This window comes from Schistocerca serialis, chromosome 1 (genome assembly GCF_023864345.2).
Source record: "Schistocerca serialis cubense isolate TAMUIC-IGC-003099 chromosome 1, iqSchSeri2.2, whole genome shotgun sequence".
Taxonomy (NCBI): Eukaryota; Metazoa; Arthropoda; class Insecta; order Orthoptera; family Acrididae; genus Schistocerca; species Schistocerca serialis.
Window position 1 is genome coordinate 357,265,764 of NC_064638.1, and position 22,276 is coordinate 357,288,039.

Genomic DNA, 22,276 nt, shown 5'->3' on the forward strand with positions numbered 1-22,276 from the left:
AGCCACCTGGAGCTCGCGGCTGCCTTAGAAGTTCCATTGTGCAGCATGTAAGGAACTCAGTGGTATACTCGCTTTGCTACTGCCTCACTGTCACAATGCACCATTGGTTGTTGGTCTCATTTTTCACTATGTATCATGTTGTCTCTCTCTCTCTTTCTCTAGATTACTTGTTAGAGTTTTTTTATCTGCAGTGCCATCTCCAATTGTCCTTTTCCTCAGTGCTTGTCTTCTCTGTATCCACTCGGTGATCCAATGTTGATGGCTCCAGATCATTTGATCTGGCCTCATCAGATTTCTTTAGTCATTCTCGACATTTGGCCCAATTTCAATTTCAGACACTGTCAGTCATAGGGTTATAATGAGAAATGAAAGACTATGAAAAATGCTGTCCAAATATTTAAAAACATCAACATTTATTTGGACAAAAAATATATACATACCAACATGTCAAACGATATTTACAAGGAACTACATAGTACCTCTTTATTTTATTTTTTTTTTTATCTTGGTTGCTATTTAACTGCCAAGGGGGAAAAATAACTGAATTTTTCTCCCTCAACAAGAGACTCTTCTTCATTGATGAAACAATGTTCATTAAAAAAAGCTTTTTTTACCCAGGTCTCATCAACACCAGAGCACAAATCAAATGTGCACTGTAAAGAGAAATGCAACAGCCTTCACTCTCTGCTGTAGAAGATACAGCTCTTGCAGCTATTGGCTCTAAGCTGTGATCTCGTACCAGCAACAATGTAATCATGTGCACAGACACCAAAACAGACCATTTTAAAAATCTCCTCATTTTGTGATCAATATCCCAGCAACAACTTGGGCGCCTCTGTGGCACCGTGATCACTTCCCGACTATCGCCACTCATGCTGATTCAACTTTTCTGGAGGAGGGAGGCATGGGGCAGCATGTGATAAAAGCCATCAACAATATAAAAGAGTACATCTCATCTCAACAAGGCACGTCTGGTGATGTGTAGGGGTTGTCTTCATTCTGCAGCTGATACCAAAGCAGCCACATTTTGTCCCTAGTATGTGATCACTCACGTGATCACCTGAAATAGTAAAAAGGCCAACCAAATGTTTGTGTGCTTGTTTAATTCATCAGTCATTCACTATGGTGTTCTACTGACCGTCTGTTTGTATGACAATTTATGGTATAACCTGATTCTGATAGTGCTTTTCACTTCTTACAATATGTGTTCAATGCTATTGTTGAATATTGTTTGTTATCTTTCACATTTTCACCTTATTGTTTCTAGACAACAACTCATGTTGACCAATAAACAATGTTGATATGACAGTACAGTTATAAAATAAATTTTATGCACATTTAGATCTAGCTGTTTTGTTAGTAATTCTTTTTCATTACGGAATGCTGGTACAGAAAAATATGAGTATGTATTACAAAATTCTGTTGGCATGTGCCATACATAAATGTTAGGGGTACCTAATTACGAAAGACAAAATACTCAAAGTACTCACACTATGCCATTTGGTGTTACTTCTTCTGTACAGAAGTAGTAGATAGTTATGGCACACCTTGTATCACAATCAAAAGTAAATTCTATGTTGAAAAGGGATGATTTTGCTGCTTCAATATCTACATCCCCACATTTACCAATACTTTCTGGAGAACGTACAAATCGAAGAGATTCTTTGCGGATGTTCACCAAGCACTTCAGAGTTTTTGTTGGTTCATTGGCTTGTGGAGGTGGATATGGAAACTACAAAGCAAATATTTCTGTTAATGGGCAATATAGTATAGTGCAATTAATACTACAACACATATGATGTTGCCCAAACAAGAACAGAACAAGTATTGTTATCAATACCATTAAAAACAATTTTTTCAGGCTATTTTAGCAAATAAATCATTTATTTCATTTTATTTCTTTGTTATAAGCACTCATGCAAAAAGTAATAGTTGACAAAAGTATGAGATTGCCTAACACAGTGGCCTACTTACAGGTGTTGGTTTGCTGCCAAGGAAATTCAAATCTGCATTTTCTCCAAACAGATAAGCTTCTGGCTGAGGAGTGTCAAATCTTTCTCCACCCATTATGAAGTGACTGCCAAAATAATTACCTACAAAACATTGCTCATTAGAAACAACTAATTTTGAAAACAATATATGAAGTCAACTTTCCAGTGAGAATAAACACATTTCATACAAACAATCTGTTATGTGGGAAAGGTTAGGGCAAGAACAAACTACAGGATTGTTTACGAATTTACTGTGATGCCTCCTTGAACATTTTAGGGTAATAATGAAGAAGTAAAATTAAGGCATGTAAGATGAGTAGCCTCTTATTCTCAATCAGCTCATTTATTTGATTTTATTTCCTTTTTATAAGCACTCACACAAAAAGTCTTGTCTGATGATCACAGAGGATTAAGGCATTTTTCTGTTAGTAACTGTAACAGTTTGTGATATTGTTAAAATGACTGCTGATGTGTCAATGCCCACTGTAGTATATGTGCAATGATCAATTCATACTTCACTTTCCAGCAGAAACACAGTTGTAGGTATGTGCAAGGAAAATGCACTTGTTTTTGTACACTAAACAACAAAGTTCCGTACATAATGTCTGTTGTGTCTACCTGACTCTCATCAGCCATAGCCTTCTGGGTATTCAGAGTGAAATGGGCTAGTTAAGTTTCACATAGCTATTGCAATATATGTTAGTTTTGGCAGAGTAAGGGAGGAAAGTGTGTCAGAGTTTACAGCCCATCAATTTTACAAATGGAACACTTCCTTAGATGGACAAAGATAGTAAAGCAGTCTTGCCAAAGGAACTATGCCAGCTTTCACCTTCACTGATTTACAAAAATCATGGAAATCTTAACCAGAAATGCAAACAGATACTTATCCCAAACACAAGTTCAATGGTTTATACGTAGAAGCCTCTACCTACAATGTAATAGCTTCATGACTGACACAAATTAGTGGTAGGCAATAGTGTTGCTAGCTAGTACACAGCATGCCACATGTTCATGCAATCGATATAAATCATCTTGTGTCATGTTTTTCCCCTCTACCTTGTATAACTCAACTCAATTATAAAGTCTCGGCATGTAAGAACAAAACAAGCATGTAGAAACTGAAAAAGAGCTATGTTTGACTGATTTCTGGCTTCTATCACCCACTGGAATGTCCATTCACAAAGCTACTTTAACTGAAGTACACAAACTCACATGGCAATTTCAGAAGAAAAGTTGTTTAGCTTAACGAAATCTCATGTCTAACAATGAACATACTCCAAAATTCTAGCATGAACTGACACTTATATCACTGCTTGAACAGTGCACGGAAAACAAGTTCTAGAAGTGTAGCCATCTCCATTGCACATTTTCTATAAAGTTAAACACAAATAAGTGCTTGAGAGGAATGCCTTGTTTTTGTCTTGACTTTTTTCTTTTTAATACGGTTATTTCTATGACTTTCATATTTATTAGTCTGCCACCTGGATTACAAAAGCTATGTCAAGCTTCAGAGCAATGGAGTCATTTGGTAACAACATGGGACTTGCATAAAAAGTGGCAAAGACAAAGAAAAATACTTTGCAAATGTACACCACATCGGTGACAGCGTTTCAAAGCTTCTGTACCAAGGAGACATCAAGACACTGAAGCGTAATAATAACATAACCAGAAATCTGCTATGCTCGATTAAAGCTTTTTCTGATAAACTGATAGCTAATGGCAGAGTAAGACAACACATGGCTCAACAACAATAACAAGGAGTCACTTGAAGCTTTCAAAATTGATAGTCAGCTTTGGCCCATGACAACGATACTGTTGCCTATGACATCATATATGGACAGTATTTGTAAGTTTCTATGTGAGAAGAAGGTGGTTCGACACGGGTGCATGGCTTGAAGTGGTACTCTCGTGATAAATTTTGACGTCAGTGAAGTTATTCAGGATGGCTACTCAAACCTGAAGCAGGGGGGAGGGGGGGGAGAGGGAGAGAGAGGGAGGGAGGGAGGGAGGGAGGGAGGGAGGGAGGGAGGGAGAGAGGGAGAGAGGGAGAGGGGGAGAGGGGGAGAGAGAGAGAGAGAGAGAGAGAGAGAGAGAGAGAGAATATCCCTAAGAAAACCACTTGAGAGTAGGAAGCTTGTGTCAAGAAGATCCTGATTAATTAATGGTGAGCTGAGAGGGGGTGGGAATCATACCACAATGATGACCTTTCTTTCCTCTCAGCTGAGCTACATACCAGCCACAAGCAGTAGTTTGACTGCAGTTTTTAAACACTGATAATTTATGTGGAATAATGTTCATATAATTAACACACTTCAAGATAATAAATACTTTTATAACTGATAATTTACAAAACTCAATAAAATCCAATTTCAATGCTAGATTAAAAATGCAGAATTCCCTGTGATTTTATCAAATTCCTGAAATTCCCTAACATTTCCATGATTTTTCCAGATAAAATCTAATTCTCTAATAATTCCAAGTTTTTCAGAAGAATCACGACCCTGTTGTTATTTGTAAAACATTATTGTGAGTGCTGGTTGTGTGGTGGATCCAACAGTGAAATTTAACAGCCATATGTTGATGGGGGAGAAGGAAGGAAGGGTGATTAGAGTTTAACGTCCCATCAAGAATGCAGTCATTTGAGAAGGAGCACAAGCTCAGATTACAAAAGGATGGGAAAGGCAATTGCCAGTGCCTTTCTCAAAGGAACCATCCCAGCATCTTCCTGGAGCAATTTAGGGAAATCAGGGAAAACCTAAAACTGGATGGCCAGACGGGATTTGAACCACTGTTCTCCCAAATTCAAGTCATTTGCTAACCACCACTCCACCTTGTTCAATACAGAACAGATGTGTGATATGCGTAGCATCATAACTTTCCCTCAGAAGTATGCTGTACTTGTGGGATGTGCTAAATGTCAAAAATGTAGAGATCCTATGGAAATTACTATAGTGGGTCCTTCCTGTATCAGTGACAGTTTTGTATTGCACTATCAGAGGGACAAACCATGGTGATTGGTGGTAGGCAGGGAACCGGACTGCATGAATCTAGGAAGGTAACCACCATTATTGTCAATCTGACTTATTATTTTTGTTTCTTCTCATCTGTGTAGTTTTGTGTCCACTAGAAAGGAAGTGACTGATAATTCAGTTATTTATTGGTTGGAAAGTTATGAAGTAGGAAGTTTTATGTTTTTCACATATTTTCTGGTTATTGCTTTTTACTGGAGAAGAAGATTTTCAGTTTTCTTTTTTTTTGTGGGGGGGGGGGGATAAGTACAAGTGCTTGTTTCGGAGGGAGGGAATATTTGGTTTATTTGTGAATATTGTTTTTTCATGGATGGTAGGTATGTAATTTGATTTTAATAGACTTTTTTATTAATTTGATCATTTTGAGGCTGAGGAGATATATTTGTAAAGTGTGTGTCTGTCCGAAACTCCTAAATGCTCCTGGGTGTCCCATTAGTTATCTATATCAAATATATTTCTAATGAGAAAATTGTCACTGTTGTCCTGAGTACTTCTATATTCTGTGTTGACTGGGCTCCATACCTAGTGAGCATGATAAATTTGAGATATCAACAACAACTTATTGCAACGGATTTTGTGTAACAAGGTGGCTGTTCAAGGACTCATGTCAACCGATGGATTCTGTAATGGGCAAGGATCTGTTATCTTCTTGATTCAACCACAATGAAGTCAAAGTATTTACATTGTACTTTTGAATATCTTCATAAACTAACAAATTCATTTAACTTTGAACATAATGCAACACTACAGTGTTTCAATTCGTTAACACCTTCAGAATAATTTCAAGGATTAGCCCACTGTGAAAACGAATGCGTCATATTAATTTACCACTGTATAAATAAGGAAAGTGTGGAGAAGGTGTTTTCTTATGTCTTGAAAAGACAACCTACTTGAGGAAAGGATATGATGGTGGCATAGCAGAGAAAGTCGTTTTTTGCAGAAAAATTCATCTAGCTGAAAACAAATCATTGAATTGAAGCCAAAGTGCAAGTAACAAAGTTCACGTGACAAACTCTACAAGAATTCAAATTTAACGTCACAATACTGGGAAAGATACATAAGGGAGTACATGGTACTGTCAACGATACGGCATCGAAAAGAATTACTTGAAACAGTGGAAAGTTGGAGATAACTGCAACGTGATCACACATCCAAATATAAGGCAATAAGTGTAACATTATTCGAAATTTTCGGGAGTCTGGTAGTAATCATCAACGTAGTATATGCACATTCTGAATCTACAGCGTAACACATGTCTACACTATAATTTGTCTACCTGCGATTCAAACCTTAACAGCTGGTTTTAACAATAACTCCTGCTATTGCACATCAACATGACAACAAGTTAGCGCAAACAGATTATTTGTGGATGTTTCGTACACATTCATCACGATAAGTAATTTTTCACTTCACCTGATCTAGGTGGGTATTTATATGCGTGATTCGATACAATATCAACTTCTTCAACGCCTGCATGTTGTCTACTCGTAAATGCTCCCATCACGACTGTTGTAACTATATCCCTACAAACAATAAACACAAATTTTCAATGTGTTATACCACTGTGCATACCAAAACGTCAAATTATGTCAACAGTAAATCAAAGTTAATATAATTTGTGGTTGTACCAAAGATGTTATAACAATCGATGCTTGCGCAGTATATTTTCTACCTGCGTGCACTCCGCCTGTATGCCATTCTATTCGTTGCTCTGGATCTTTGGTTAGCAACGAAATAAATAACGCTGTTTTTCCGATCGCTCTCAAGAATATTGAGAAAGGGTGATTCATTATTAACACTTCGACTCTAGTGTTGCTTGCAGTGAAAAACTTTTCGACGAGTGGTAACAACAAATTGTTGCATGCAGATACGGCAGCCGCGCTGTGCCGTCGTTTGTGCTTCGAGCGGTGGCTGGCACGGATTCCATCAGGTGTTTCATTGAACTGTTATCAAGTTTTTTTTAGTGTAACCTACTGGATATTTTAGCTACAAATAGTTCACAACGAGATTCAAAGCATCGTCGCTGGGAGATTTCTCTCATCGGCTATTTTTAAAATGGAAACTAATGACGAAATCCCAGTCGGCACCGGCCAAGGGTCGGCTATCGCTTTGCATACGAGTCACAACATCGAGACTATCATGTCGCACCCTCCTTCAACAGTGTTAATTACAAATAAGCATCAACTGGGTGCCATCGATATGTACTCACAAGATCACTGTCCTCAGAATGATCAGATGGAGATGGATCAACATTCACCAAGTTCAGCTGGCTTGTCGCAGTGTCTGACAAACAACACCCAGCGACAAAAGGCAAGACACCGATCACCATCACACCAACAGGCAGCAGCTCCTGATGCAAATGTTCCACCGGCCGCTGTGGCCGAGCAATTCTAGGTGATTCAGTCCGGAACCGCGCGACTACTACGGTCGCAGGTTCGAATCCTGTCTCGGGCATGGATGTGTGTGATATCCTTAGGTAGGTTAGGTTTTAAGTAGTTCTGAGTTCTGGGGGGCTGATGACATCAGACGTTAAGTCCCATAATGTTCAGAGCCCTTTGACCCATTTGAGCAAATGGTCCGAAGAAGGCAAAGGCAAGTGAAAAGCACAGTAGTAATGTTGAAGAGGAAGTAGATATTGTAGATGTTGATAATGTTGCATGCACTGTGGAAGTTCTAGGGGTAGACAGTAACTTGAGTTTAAATATAGGGGACAGGAATTGCGATGAGCAGCCTGCTTCCCAAAAGTATGTTAGTCGTGAAAATTTGGACAATTCGGTGACCACAACGGTACCTCTTACGGAAACAACACGTTTCCTAGTAACAAAAAATATGCTAGCAAAGATAATACATATCAATCAACAGACATGGTTCTCACGTCGTCTTTGTAGAGGGAGAAAATGGTAATGTAGGAAAGTTACATCCAATGACATATTTAATATCTCAGCTATTGGTAGAAACTGGTATAAAATTGAAACCAAAACATGGCAGGTTGCGGTTGCTTGATGTTTTTCGGCTGAAGAATATGGTGGCTTATATTCCAAATTTTCTGACAAAGAGAAGGAGAGTTATCTGTGATGTTGATATTGCATTATCCCACCAAGACATCCTTGTAGAAATAAAGTCGAAATTTTTAGTAATCGACATATGAAGGTTCACAAAGAAAGTAATAGAAAATGGAGAGTTGAAAGTACTTCCCACACAGAAATGTGTTGTAACATTTAAATCTCAACAACTTCCCCAGTATGTATATTTGTGCAGTATGCGATGCCCTTTTGTACCATGTGTCCAGTCAGTTTTGCCATGTCACAATTGCCTTAGATATTTCCATTTAAGTTTGCAATGTCGTAGTAGTGCCCGCTGTGCCAAATGCACGGGAGCACATGAGACCTCACACTGCTCACATGTCGGAGAGCCCAGGGGTTTGCATTGCAACGGAAACTACCTCGCTATGGATCACTGTTGCCCAACATATCAGCAGCACATGGAAGCAAAGAGCAGCAAAGCCTATGGCGCTCCTTACGCAACTGCCGTCTCGTCATTGCGACCATCACTTGGGCAGACTACTGCTGGTGTTTCTACAACACGAGAGCTCTCTCCTAGTGACTGGCCTAAAATATGTGAGAAACAAAAAGGTTTGAACGTGACGGACAAAGGGCTACAACAGGGACCTAAGCATGCAGTTATATCGGTTCCAGCTCCCGGGTCTTACAAAAATAAACCATTTACTTGCAGTTCATACAAGCAGGGTTATTCTGATATGTTATACGAATTTCAGGATCCTCAGAACTCAATACAAAACAATCCATATCCTTCCACTCCTCTGGCAACATCTTATACTGGTCGAGAAACTACTATTAACAGCCTTTGTGCTTTAATTACGCACAACATTCTTTCTCTTAAAAGTGAAACAGACGTGGTAACGACACAGGCTCTTATATATCATGCTGTTGAAGACTTGTGCAAATCTGACAATGGCTTTTAAAATACTCTATTGGAATGCACGGTCAGCAATCTCGAACAGAGAAAGTCTTTATCGGGAGCTTGTATTTGCGAAACTTGGTTTCAGCCAACCCAACGAATACAATTCAAATGATATGCTGTTCTCAGAAACGACAGAGACGATGGAAAAGGAGGGGGAGTAGCCATTTTGATTAGAGAGACGGTTAAGTTTAAAAAATTGGACATCACTATTAGGACAACAGAATGCTAGGTGGTTGCTGCTGTGATCTACACTCCTAACGGCACATTCGGAATCCTCACCATTAAACAAAAAAACACCTGAGTGTAAAATACAACATCTTTCACTGGATCAGATTGTAACCCAGCTTCAAACGCCATTTCTCCTTTGTGCAGACTTCAGCGCACACCACTCACTATCGGGTTGTGTAATAGATGATGCGGATGGCAGACAGTTAGTTACACTTTTTGAAAAGTTCAATTTGATTCTTCTAAAAGATGTTTCTCCTACTATGACCGTCGACCGTCGATTTGACATTGTGCTCTGTTGACTTAAACCATGTATCATAGTGGATGGTCAAACGAGACCCTCTTGGCTCAGATCATTTCCCTCTGGAAATCACAATAGACTTACCTATAAATACAGTAGAAATTATCTACTGAAACAGCAGGTGTAAAATAAAGGATACTGACTGGCCAAAGTATATTGCAACAGTCCAGGTGAAGTTTCAATCTTTTAACAATTTTTAGCTCCGAAAGAAGCCTATCAACAGCTAATTTCAATTATTAAAGACGCTGCAACAATTTCCATTCCAAGAAAAAAGTAAGTCATCGTTTTGAAGTAACTGCCCCCAGACCAGTGTACACCAGAGTGCTCTAGAGCCATAGCACAGCGCAAACTTGCGTACAGTATCTTCTGTAAACAACAAAATGTAGAAAACTTCATTCCATATCGGAAAATAGCAGCGAAAGTTCGAAGGTGGTTAAAAGACCGTAAAAAGAATACTAGCTGGCAAAATTTCTGTGAATCTTTAAATAACAATGTTAGTCTCACTGATGTTTGGGAGAAATTAAGATTTTTCAAAAACAGAAACTCCACTATGCGTCAGCCGTTAAGTGACGCATGGCTTGAAGACTTTGTGAATTTAATCTCACCAGCTTTTGCAGCCGAGCAGCCATATTGCCCCCCGGAGCAACGGGATTACAATCATCTGTTCGTGGTACCGCTTTCGTATGAAGAACCGATAAATGGCGTTAAAAAGAGCGTAACTTCCACACCCAGTAAGGACGGTATACACTATCAGATGATAGAAAATCTTTCAGACATAGCACTCAGAATAACTGTTCCAGATATTTAACCAAATATGGATGAATGACACGCTAATAGAAGATTGGACAACTCACGTAATGGTACCCATACTGAAACCACATAAGGATGACGAGCAGGCCAAACCATATACCTATTTCTCTTTCTTGCTGTATCGGCAAAACTCTAGAAAACTTGGTAAAAAATCGCTTGGAATGATGGAATCAAATCAGACCCAGTCAAGAGTCGGTATGGGTTTAGAAAAGGCAAGGGAACAACAGATAATTTAAATATCTTAACCTCAGAGATCTATGATGCATCAACAAGAAAAGAGAATATAACAGTTATACTCATGCATATAGTTGGAGCATACGATAATGTTCTTATACCTGTGTTGCTACGGGACTTGGGAACCATTGGAATCCTGCCACAACTGAAACAGAGGATGACAGACTAAAGGGCGAAATACTAAATGTCTTTTTCCAAAGCTGTTTCACAGAGGAAGACTGCACTGTAGTTCCTTCTCTAGATTGTCACACAGATGATAAAATGTTAGAATCGAAATAGACGATCGAGGGATAGAAAAACGATTAAAATCGCTCAAAAGAGGATAGGCCGTTGGACCTGATGGGATACCAGTTCGATTATACACAGAGTAAGCGAAGGAACTTGCCCCCCTTCTTGCAGCGGTGTACCGTAGGTCTCTAGAAGAGCGTAGCGTTCCAAAGGATTGGAAAAGGGCACAGGTCATCCCCGTTTTCAAGAAGGGACGTCGAACAGATGTGCAGAACTATAGACCTATATCTCTAAGGTCTATCAGTTGTAGAATTTTGGAACACGTATTATGTTCGAGTATAATGACTTTTCTGGAGACTAGAAATCTACTCTGTAGGAATCAGCATGGGTTTCAAAAAAGAGGATCGTGTGAAACCCAGCTCGCGCTGTTCGTCCACGAGACTCAGAGGGCCATAGACACAGGTTCCCAGGTAGATGCAGTGTTTCTTCTGCAAGGCATTCTATACAGTTCCCCACAGTCGTTTAATGAATAAAGTAAGAGCATATGGACTATCAGACCAATTGTGTGACTGGATTGAAGAGTTCCTACATAACAGAACGCAGCATGTTCTCAATGGAGAGAAGTCTTCCAAAGTAAGAGTGATTTCAGGTGTGCCGCAGGGGAGTGTCGTAGGACCGTTGCTATTCACAATATACATAAATGACCTTGTGGATGACGTTGGAAGTTCACTAAGGCTTTTTGCAGATGATGCTGTGGTATATCGAGAGGTTGTAACAATGGAAAATGGTACTGAAATGCAGGAGGATCTGCGGCGAATTGCACATGGTGCTGGGAATGGCAATTGAATCTCAATGTAGACAAGTGTAATGTGCTGCGAATACATAGAAAGAAAGATCCCTTATCATTTAGCTACAATACAGCAGGTCAGCAACTGGAAGCAGTTAATTCCATAAATTATCTGGGAGTATGCAGTAGGAGTGATTTAAAATGGAATGATCATGTAAGGTTGATCGTCGATAAAGCAGATGCCAGACTGAGATTCACTGGAAGAATCCTAAGGAAATGCAATCCGAAAACAAAGGAAGTAGGTTACAGTACGCTTGTTTGCCCAGTGCTTCAATACTGCTCAGCAGTGTGGGATCCGTACCAGATAGGGTTGATAGAAGAGATAGCTAAGATCCAATGGAAAGCAGTGTGCTTTGTTACAGGATCATTTAGTAATCATGAAAGCGTTACGGAGATGATAGATAAACTCCAGTGGAAGACTCTGCAGGAGAGACGCTCAGTAGCTCGGTACGGGCTTTTGTTAAAGTTTCGAGAACATACCTTCACCGAGGAGTCAAGCAGTATATTGCTCCCTCCTAAGTATATGTCACGAAGAGACCATGAGGATAAAATCAGAGAGATTAAAGCCCACACAGAGGCATACCCACAATCCTTCTTTCCACAAACAATACAAGACTGGAATAGAAGGGAGAACCGATAGAGGTACTCAAGGTACCCTCCGCCACACACCGTCAATTGGCTTGCGTGGTATGGATGTAGATGTAGAACTGATTTATGGAATCAGCACTTTCCTCACTCAAAGACCCATATGGGTTCAGTTCCAAAATAAATTAATTGATCCACGTCGTCTTACAACAGGTGTTCCACAAGGAGCTATCCTCAGCCCCCTACTCTTTGCACTATACACTAACGAGCTGGCGAGGATTATCCCTTTTCCAGTTAAAATCCTCCAGTATGCAGATGATATTTGTTTGTATGTGTCGACCAAAGGAATGGATCAGGCTGTGTGTGAATTATCAAAAGCGATGGGCACAATGGGCCAAACATTACGTAGCTGTAGGTTACAGATTTCGGGAGAAAAATCGGTACTCGTTCCTTTTACGAACCAAACTATGCCAGGCTGCTTAAATAGAGTAAGACTTTCTAGTCATAAATACCACTAAAATCCTGGGTGATGTTTCTTGGCGTTCTCTTCGTTTCCTGAATGAGTTGGATACCTCATATTCAAACCGTCGTCAGTACATGTGAAAAAGCATTGAATCTTATGAGATCAGTTACAAAAGTGTGGCTGGAGGCACATCCAAACTCTCTGCTCACTCTCTACTACACGTTGATACATTCCCGTGTAGACTATGGATGCACAGTCTGTCACACTGCTGCTAACAGGTACCTAGCACTACTGGATAAACTGCAGTACAGAAGCTTACGCATCTGCCTCGGAGCTATGCATGTTTCACACCAACGCCCTTCTCCAGGAAGCATCAGAAATGCCTCAACATATTCGCAGAACAATCTTACAGCGGATGGCTGATACTAAACATCCACTGATAAAAACGTGTGAAAGGCTCTCTCAAGTGGGAAATAACAGAAATGTCAGGAAACAGAAGTTTTATATCTACAAGCGGTGAGAAGACTGGAAATATCTCCAAAAAAAGTATATCGAAGTCAATTTCTTCCAAAGTTCTTATATGACTATTACAGCTCTTATCACGATATTCTTGTAGCATAAGTCGTGTATTGCAGCAAAGGAAAAGGATATGGGCAGTTTTCACGTACATCACACGGGCCGAAAAGTGGGCAGGATATCTTAAACTATATACAGATGTCTCAAAAATGGGGACGTAAAATCATACCGGATGTGCTTTCTTCTGTCCAGAATCTGCAGAAGAAAGGAAGTTTCAACTACTAGGTGATGCTTCCACATTTCTTGCTGAAACTTTCGCTATTATAGAGGCAATAAAATATGCAAGATCTCTCAGAATACCCTAGGCAGTAATAATCACTGACTCTCAAAGCGTTTTCAAACCCATTAGTTACAGGAATTGGAAAAAAAGCTAGTAAATACACCCTCGACATACTGGATCACTATCACAAAGCTAAGAAGACTGGCCATATTATAGAATTTGTATGGGTCAAATCACATTCCGGCATTCTATGCAATGACAAAGCAGATCAACTAGCGAGAGATGCGATTAACAGTGGAAGACCTATGGACATGAAACTCCCATACACAGAATACCTCCTAAAAATAAAACAAGCGGTTTTCTCATGGCAGGAAGAATGGAATGAAAGTCAACAAAAAAGAGGTAAAAGCTAGCTCGTATACAGACATTCATACCAAGACAGACATGTTTGCGAACTTCAAACATTCAAGGAAAATTATAACGTCTATTGTGAGAATGCATCTCATTCATGGACCTTTCACTGCCCACTTACATAGAATCGGCGTATCGGAGACACCCTACTGTCAATGTGAAGAGGAAACAATTGGTGATGTAAATCACATCTTATTTCATTGTAGACGCTAAGAGAGAGTCAGAATCAACTTTTTAAAGGAGCTCTTAAGACTTGGTCACAGCCAGCCGCTTTGCACGATCCCAATTCTGGGAGACAAGCAGGAGTACATACTGTGACGTCTCGTTTTGTCTCGGCTCGATGGTGATGGTTGTCCCAGTCGAGATTACGTGGAACGGCGTCCGTCGATCACGACAACGCCAATCGGTAACTATTAGAAAAATAAACTCTTCGCGCGATTTGGTTATTTTTCAGATACTGTCTCTCAGAACTGATATCAACACCTTGATGGAGCAGCACGCCGGAGTGTGTGCGCCGCCCTTGCTTGTAATTAAAGCAATGGTGTTCGATGTCTATCGATCTTCTCCACTTATAAATATAGCGACTGCACCATTCGACAACGCGATGACTCCCTTGATCTGAAATGATAACCAAAAGTCCTTTGGGTGTTCGCGACAGACTTTTCATTCTACGCGAACTTGCTGACTGCAGTTCTTATGCCCAGTTTGAGAATGGGTATTCAAACGTTGAAAATATAATGTCTTGAATCATCAATCTATCACTCAACCGATTTCACACCATGATTTTTGCTAGGGAATTGAGCTGTTAATTATTATTCCGTCGTCAAAGGGTCGCAACGTCGCGTATTCAATAACTACATGACGTAATTCCAGAGATAACATACCCTTGAACAATGTTGAGAATGCGTTGTATTTGGGTGTAAACTTATTGCTGTTTGCAGTTAAATTGTCACTAAATCACTTTTCACTTTTATGTTATCCGAAGAATCAGTTAATTTCACAAATACAATTTAAATGTCCATTAAATGATGTATGCGACACAAAGAATTAAAGCTGAATTAAAGTTGATTGTTGGTTGGTTGGGTTCGGTTGTTTTGGAGAAGGAGACCAGACAGTGAGGTCATCGGTCTTATCGGATTAGGGAAGGACAGGGAAGGAAGTTGGCCGTGCCCTTTGAAAGGAACTATCCCGGCATTTGCCTGGAGTGATTTAGGGAAATCACGGAAAACCTAAATCAGGATGGCCGGAAGCAAAGTTGATTGTTCTTCGTAATTATTTGTCCATACACTGAGCACACACACCGATTTTTCATTCAGGGAATTGCGTCTGTTAGCATCAGCGTTTCTGACTTTGCGAAAACTTCTGACAACACAGCGCAATTGTAAGTTCTTCGTGCATTTATCTGATTCCTAGTCAAGTCCAATAATTTAGTTTATGTCCGCGATCAGTCTATTTCTGTGTCCTTTGACGTTCATGACCATTAAGTATCATGAAGGTTAATTCTCATCACAAATCAACAATCACACAAATTATTTTTCTGTCACATATATGAGCTATCTTGCTATCTGTCCAAACGGTAAAGATGATATTACTTCAGTCTGACTTCTGGCTAATACTTCCATCCATAAAACTTTTAAACCTCAGATCGGTTTTAAAATAATCTAGTAGCGCTTAACATTGCAAGAGTACAAAAGAGAAGTGAAGTTAACACCTCCATTACCGAGTTACATTGTAGTCACAGCGAACTTACAGCTCGATGCGGCTGCAACTCTCTTCTAGGATAAATGTTATCTATGGTCAATTTATGGCCTGGTCTTAAAACTTCCTAAATAACATTTTTTTACATTCTTTCTTTAAAGTTTCTGTTTTGTATCATATGGTATACCTTCATTCAGTCTTTTCTTTATGATAAGCATTAGTATTTACGTAACATTCCTGTTAATCAAACTGTCAAGAGTATAAATTTTGTTGTCAGTAGCTGTCATCATTGTCAGGATGACTGATTTTTCTATTTCTTTTTGCAACAAAAGGGTGTTCATTATGGATTCTACAATTAGGTATTACAATATGGTGCCATATCCCAGTTCCTAGAGAAAGAAGACATAAAAATCTAAAATGAATTTAACTTAACTAAAGAACTTAATTAACAAATAAATATTTAGCAGTCAACTTTGTTTCGTAATCTGATTACAAAAATTTTGATCTGAAAACATATGAATGTATGCCCTAAACAGTATGTATGGCGAAGAAAAAATGTTACCTTGTTATGTGTGTCTGTACATTAATTTGTGATGGCTAAAAAGTTTGTATGCTAGAAGACAATAAAAAGAAAAAAGTAACTGTTGTTCTGTAGAGTTGGTAAGTTAAAGTATATTGTGGCTTATAAGGACACAGATACAGTATTTGTTAGTCGTAACTGTGCTGTCTACTTATAGCAGTGTATGCCATTATGAGGAAAAATGGTGAAGAGGTGCACAGCGCTGAACTGCATGTATAAATTCGAGACGGGAACCAATATTACCTTTCACAGATACCTAGATATGTTTAGACGCTTTATATTACGGAATTTAGATCATAGTGCTTACGTTTTCAGAAAGTATACCTCATTGACTTTACAGTTCCTTTTTTTTCAGTTGCTGCTGTTTTTGAGAGTACTGGTCTACATGAGGCTCAGAACATTTGATTATGTCACGCTGTAAAACAGGTCAGATGTTGGCGAGAACACCACGCAGTTAGGTATCAGAATTCGTCTGTGCATCAGCTATGAGACTAATGGTGATAATATAGTGTACCACATACCAGAAAAAGTATTTGATTTTAAATACATTTCACTTCAAAATCAGGAGCACTAAACAATGAAATACTGCAATTCGCACTCATGTCAGTGTAATATGCTGTGCTTAGTTGTGAACAGTTATTTCGAATTTCTTGTAGTATATTATATAAAAATCGGTGAACAGTGAGTGGTTGCCATTTGTTTATAAATGAAATTGTCACCTTGTATTTATATACGTAAGTGAACTATTATGTTTGTGATGTAACTCAAAGGAATACGTGTTATATCCAAATCCATGTAAGTTCACCACCCCAATGGCTGTCTAAGCAGCTATCTAACTATGCACTGTTAACAGTAGACCACTTATGGGACTGTGAGCACTAGTGTTGTACTGTGGTTGTATCCATAGGATAAAAAAATCTGTTGACTGAGCATTCAGATGGGCAGAACAGAATTTTGTTGCCACCATACAATACCTGCCAAGTCATGTGAAATTGATACATTGTAAGATTAGCCCACAAGAGTTGTGTTGTTTTAGACATCATTACATCAGTAGTACCATACAGTTCCAATACCGACAAGTCTTTCTGAAGTCCTAGAGAAGCTTGTGTACAAGATGATTGTGAATGGTCTTAATTCAGTTCAAATTACTCATTCACTCTGTAACAATTAATATATTTATATATTTTGTCAAATATTCATAAAAATTGTAGACACACATTCACACCCACCCACACAAGCACAAACACACACACACACACACACACACACACACACATATATATATATATATATATATATATATATATATATATATATATATATATATATATATATATATTCAGTTTCATTGCCAATGTAAGTTACAATTAAATGTTTGTTCGCACATGAGTCAAACTTTCTCCTATGACAAAATACAGGTAGATTTCATTCACTAATAACTACAAGTCTTGTCTGCCTCTGTTCATTGCATAGTATTTGTTCTGTCTGTGATGTCATCGTTCTGGTGTAGATGCATGCACATAATTGTAATGAATTAGATTTGTGTAAAATTATAAATTGGCGTAGCATGGGAAGGCATTTAGTTTGGACATTTGTTTGGATGTTTTTGGGAAGAGCTTGCAGAGCTCTGCTAGGACCCAAAGTGAGACAATAAAACTACTGACCGTAATATAAATGAAAATTGGTATTAAATTGAAAATTAAGAAACATATAATGAAAGATTTCGTGTCATATGACTCGCAAATATGGTCAGAATTATAGAAAATCTCATATCAAAGGAAAGCTCACATTGAAATAAATCCAAAAAGCCTAAAAAGTCGAATTCCAGGCAAATGTGATACCTACATCAGCTTGTAAAAGAAATGAAAAAGTTTCGAAAAGCGGTTACCTAGATGGCCCATTGGGCATACAGCGGTCACTGACAGCCAAAATTTCTGATTTATCTATTCTGTATCAGCACACTATTTTGTGTACCCATTAGATTAAGGGTAGACAGTGGCAGACTTGCACTGATATTTTTGTAAATCCATATCTTTGCCATTTTTTGTTCAATCCCATTGAAATTTTGCACACTTATGTACAGAGATCTAATATGATTTTTTTAAATTCAGAATTTTTAATAACAATCTAATGCAGTGAGACAATTTTGAATTTTTTATTGCATTATTACTTTAAGGTACACTTTTTCATAATTTCAAGGCAAGTTTTTTCAATGGTAATATAATCTACACTAATAGGTGTACAATTAAGTGCAGTAACTTTTTGGTAAATTAATGCTATTGTTTTCTGTGATATTTTGGATTCGAACTTCTTTACAAGCAAACTTTTCAATATATTATCAACCACAAAACTATGTATAATATCTCGATTAAAATTTTGTTCCATTTAAATATTGCTTCAAAGTAAAAGAATAGGTGTTCCAAATTTTATTGCAATCCCTTCAGTAGTTTCTGACATATGTGTTCCTGAAAGCAGAAAACCTTAAATTGGAGAAAAATCATTTTAAAGTTTGGATGAAATGTAAAAAAAAAAAAAAAATCTATCATACCTTAGCTAAAACTGCCCATATTCATATTCCATTTCTTCCTCATCATCCTCTACAGCTCTTTTAGCTTCTCTGCTCCTTTGCCTAGCAATTTTTTGTATGTTCTGGACTGAAGTCTCCGCCTTCGCGATTCTTTGCTTATCAATGATCTGCAGTATCTGCTCAGTAAAGAATCCAGGTGTAAAGCCCAACTTGCTGAGAATGTGAAGTCTTGCCACATTACCATCATTAAACACTGCTGCAGCTTCCAAAGCAAAAATCTTCACCACCAAATTGGAAACAAACACAGTCTTTGGACATCTTTTCCAAATCAGAGCATTGAAACTTTCATTTGGGTTCTGTGTTTCCCCATGCAGACATTTTTCTAGCAGTTCTGGTGAAGCCAGTGCTCCAAAATTTGGTTTAATGGCCATTGAAGCCTCATAAGGAAGGTTATTTTTATGGGTATAAGCTTCCCCACTTTCCTTACTTTTCAAAAATTTGCACCATTCATTAGAACAGAGGCGATGTTGAGGTGTAGTGTCTGTCGACAAGTAATGAAACCAAATGGCCCATACGCTTTCCTTATACTGTCTAAGCTTGTGAGATTACTTGTAATTGCAGCACAATAATAGACTTGTAGGCTGTCAATTCTCTTCTTTGTTAGTCTGTTTTTACCTCCCAGTGGCTTCCCATCTTCTAGTCACTTGCCTTTATTGTCTGCAACAACTCTTCAGAGTAGTCCACCCATCCTCTTCTGAATATGGCCTAAGCACTCCAGTTTCTCAATAGTGCAATCTTTTCCATAGGGCTGACTTTCAACTACATTCTTGAAAGCACTAGAGTCTCCATCTCCTAAATACTGTACGTATCTTACTCCATACTTTTGCAAAGATCTGTGGAAAATGAATTTTATACCAGCAGCTTCCATCCTACCACTGGAGCCTGCATAATTTCTGCTACAAACAGGTTTATGAGCTTCTTGCCATTCTGTTTCTTTACCTGCGTCAATATATTTCTTGTGCAAGGAACATGCAGAACAATATTTAGACATCACCTCTAAGTCTAATACTTTTCCAGTGTCGACACTAATGATTGTTGAAACTCCATGCAGTGAAGTATGCCCCCTCTTCATCCAGGAACTGTCACAGGAAACTGCTATATCGTTGCTATTAGTTGCTTCACAGTTTCCTTGAATTGCCTCCAGGACTGCCATTTTCATGGTCTCTTCACTTCCTTCTGCAACTGCATTGAAGAGAGCAGAACATTTTAGGGGAGGACCAGGCATGTTCATAATAATACCACATAAAACGTTTCCACCATCTCTTACAATCCCTATACATCTTAGTCCATAAGCAAATCTCATATTGGCTTCATAGATTCTATTACTGACCTTTGATGTCTTGAATGGTCTGTCAGCATCACAGTTTTGACACAAAATGTGCAATGTGCAAACCAAACCTTCTCTCTTTCCATCATCAAGCAAATCCTCGTTTCTCCCACAAACAGAGCACTTACAGGCTTTTCTAAGAGCTTCTGCCACCATTTCCAGATCCACAATTCTGAAACCTGTATTTCTGTCATGATTTGTTTCTTCTGACACAATCCCTGTTCCAAGTTTTATTTTAGATGCACTTGGAGACAAGTTAATGTTTGCATCTGCAGGCCTGACCCTAACCTCAATGTCAGTTTTTCGCTTTATATTGGTAATATGGGACTTACTATATTTTTTAAATACTTTACCATGCAAAATAAATCAAACATCACTCGAATTCCACTGAACAGCACAAAACTTGTTTACAACACTCCACAGCCTTCTGTACCCCACTGATTGAACCAGAAAATGGATCCACAGCCTTTTTTACAACACTGCTGTTATGTATACAAAAAGTCACAGCCTTCTAAATCTATATTTTCCAGGTTCACAGGTCAATTTCTGCAATAAATTTTTTCCTCCATTTGGTACACTGAAAAGCGGGCTTGGCATTAAGGGTTTTAATTTTGTTATGCCATTTGTAGCTCGAATTTCAAGGAAAAAATTTGGGATAATAATCTCAATTATATTTACTATCAAATAAGCAAATAAAAATAATTTGTAAATTTTTCATTATTTCTGCCACCGTCTCCCCTTAAAGAGATTGATGATTAAATTACATAATAATACGATATATGAGTATAATTTCGTCCTAACATTTTCACGAAAAAGTTATGCTATATATCCGAGATGCACACACAGAAATTTTTATATTTGAGTTATCAACAAGTTTGCACTGGAGTGCAGTCATGCTACAGGCTGGCAGCCCTACGCCAGGTGAGATGTGCGAGCTTTTGCACTCTCGTGAAGATAGGTGATTTACATTGTAATAACAGTTAGTTTAGTACAAAATACTCACTAAATGTCAGCAGCTTGTGGTCTTGCGGTAGCGTTCCTTCTTTCTGCACATAGGGTCCCGGGTTCAATTCCCGGGGGTCAGGGATTTTCTGTGCCTCAATATGACAAGGTGGTGTTGTGTCGTCTTCAGCACCATCATTCATCCCCATTATGGTCGGAGAAACGCAACGACAAACCACCTCTGCTAGGACCTCGCCTAGTCAGCAGGGTGGGTCTCCCGCATCAGCCACTATGCTCCTCAGAGTATGGAACATCATTACTACTTACTACTCACTAAATAGTGACTTTCAAGTACAATGTCTGACCCGTACGGTAATATACATAATGGAAGTACGAGAACAGGTCGTAGATGCATGGTCGATGACATATGGAAGCTGGGGTCTGGCCGTGAGTCGTGAACGGATAGCCAAATGATAAGGCGACCGCACGCAATAAGCGGGAAATCCAAGTTATAGTTCCAGTCTGGTTCAAGTTTTCACTGTCGTCATTCCATCCTACAGCTGATGGTAGTTCTTATTCGCAATTTCACATTCATTTCACGTGTTTTGCATTGTAATCAGAATAACACAGACATTTCAATATCATATAATACAAAAGGTGTACTCTGTGCAGAAAATAATGACCAGTGAGCAAAAATTTCTGCCACTTCTTGAATATTTCTGAAGATGAAGTAGTACTTATATGAGAAAATTGTGGAAGTGCATTGGTTTCGTTTCGAGAAAGGCTGAAAACAAGAGAACTGTATTACTGGAACATGGAGACATTGAGCATTTGCAGTCCAGATTCCTTGTTAAAACGAAAAATATTTGGGAGGTGGCAGAGAAATACTTTATTTGAACAGTAATTTAGCATGCTTCAAATACTGACAAAAAAGATGTTGTGGGTGTCACTGCATAGGGAAGCGTCTCCAAACGACCATTAGTTGGAAGTGTTGGTTCCAAAAATAGATTCATTAAGCAAGCAGAATTAAAATTCTGGGCCAGATCAATCCAGGGAGACAACCATGCTGGCATAAATTCTCCTAATTTCAAAAAATGGTTTGAATGTGTTGTGTTACCATATTTTCCGCCCTGTTCTGTAATAATCATGGACGATGCATTGTATCAAAACATTCAAGACAACAAAACGCCCAAGAGATATAGAATTAAGGTATCCATGATGGAGTTGCTGTGGAAGAGAAA

The 22,276-nt window shown here is 38.6% G+C and overlaps 1 protein-coding gene across 4 annotated transcripts in view; it reads right to left on the minus strand.

Moving 5' to 3' along the window:
- Positions 1 to 6,613, minus strand: part of LOC126470208 (probable E3 ubiquitin-protein ligase MGRN1) — a 167,535-nt gene extending 160,922 nt beyond the window's left edge. For all 4 annotated transcript variants that reach the window (XM_050097886.1, XM_050097910.1, XM_050097894.1 and 1 more), the window contains exons 1-3: positions 6,434 to 6,613; positions 1,975 to 2,093; positions 1,491 to 1,732 (exon numbers count right to left, since the gene is read on the minus strand). In XM_050097886.1, coding sequence (XP_049953843.1) covers positions 1,491 to 1,732; positions 1,975 to 2,093; positions 6,434 to 6,521 — 449 coding nt within the window. In that variant the 5' untranslated portion in view covers positions 6,522 to 6,613. The remainder of the gene's footprint in view (positions 1 to 1,490; positions 1,733 to 1,974; positions 2,094 to 6,433) is intronic.
- Positions 6,614 to 22,276: the final 15,663 nt, after the last annotated feature.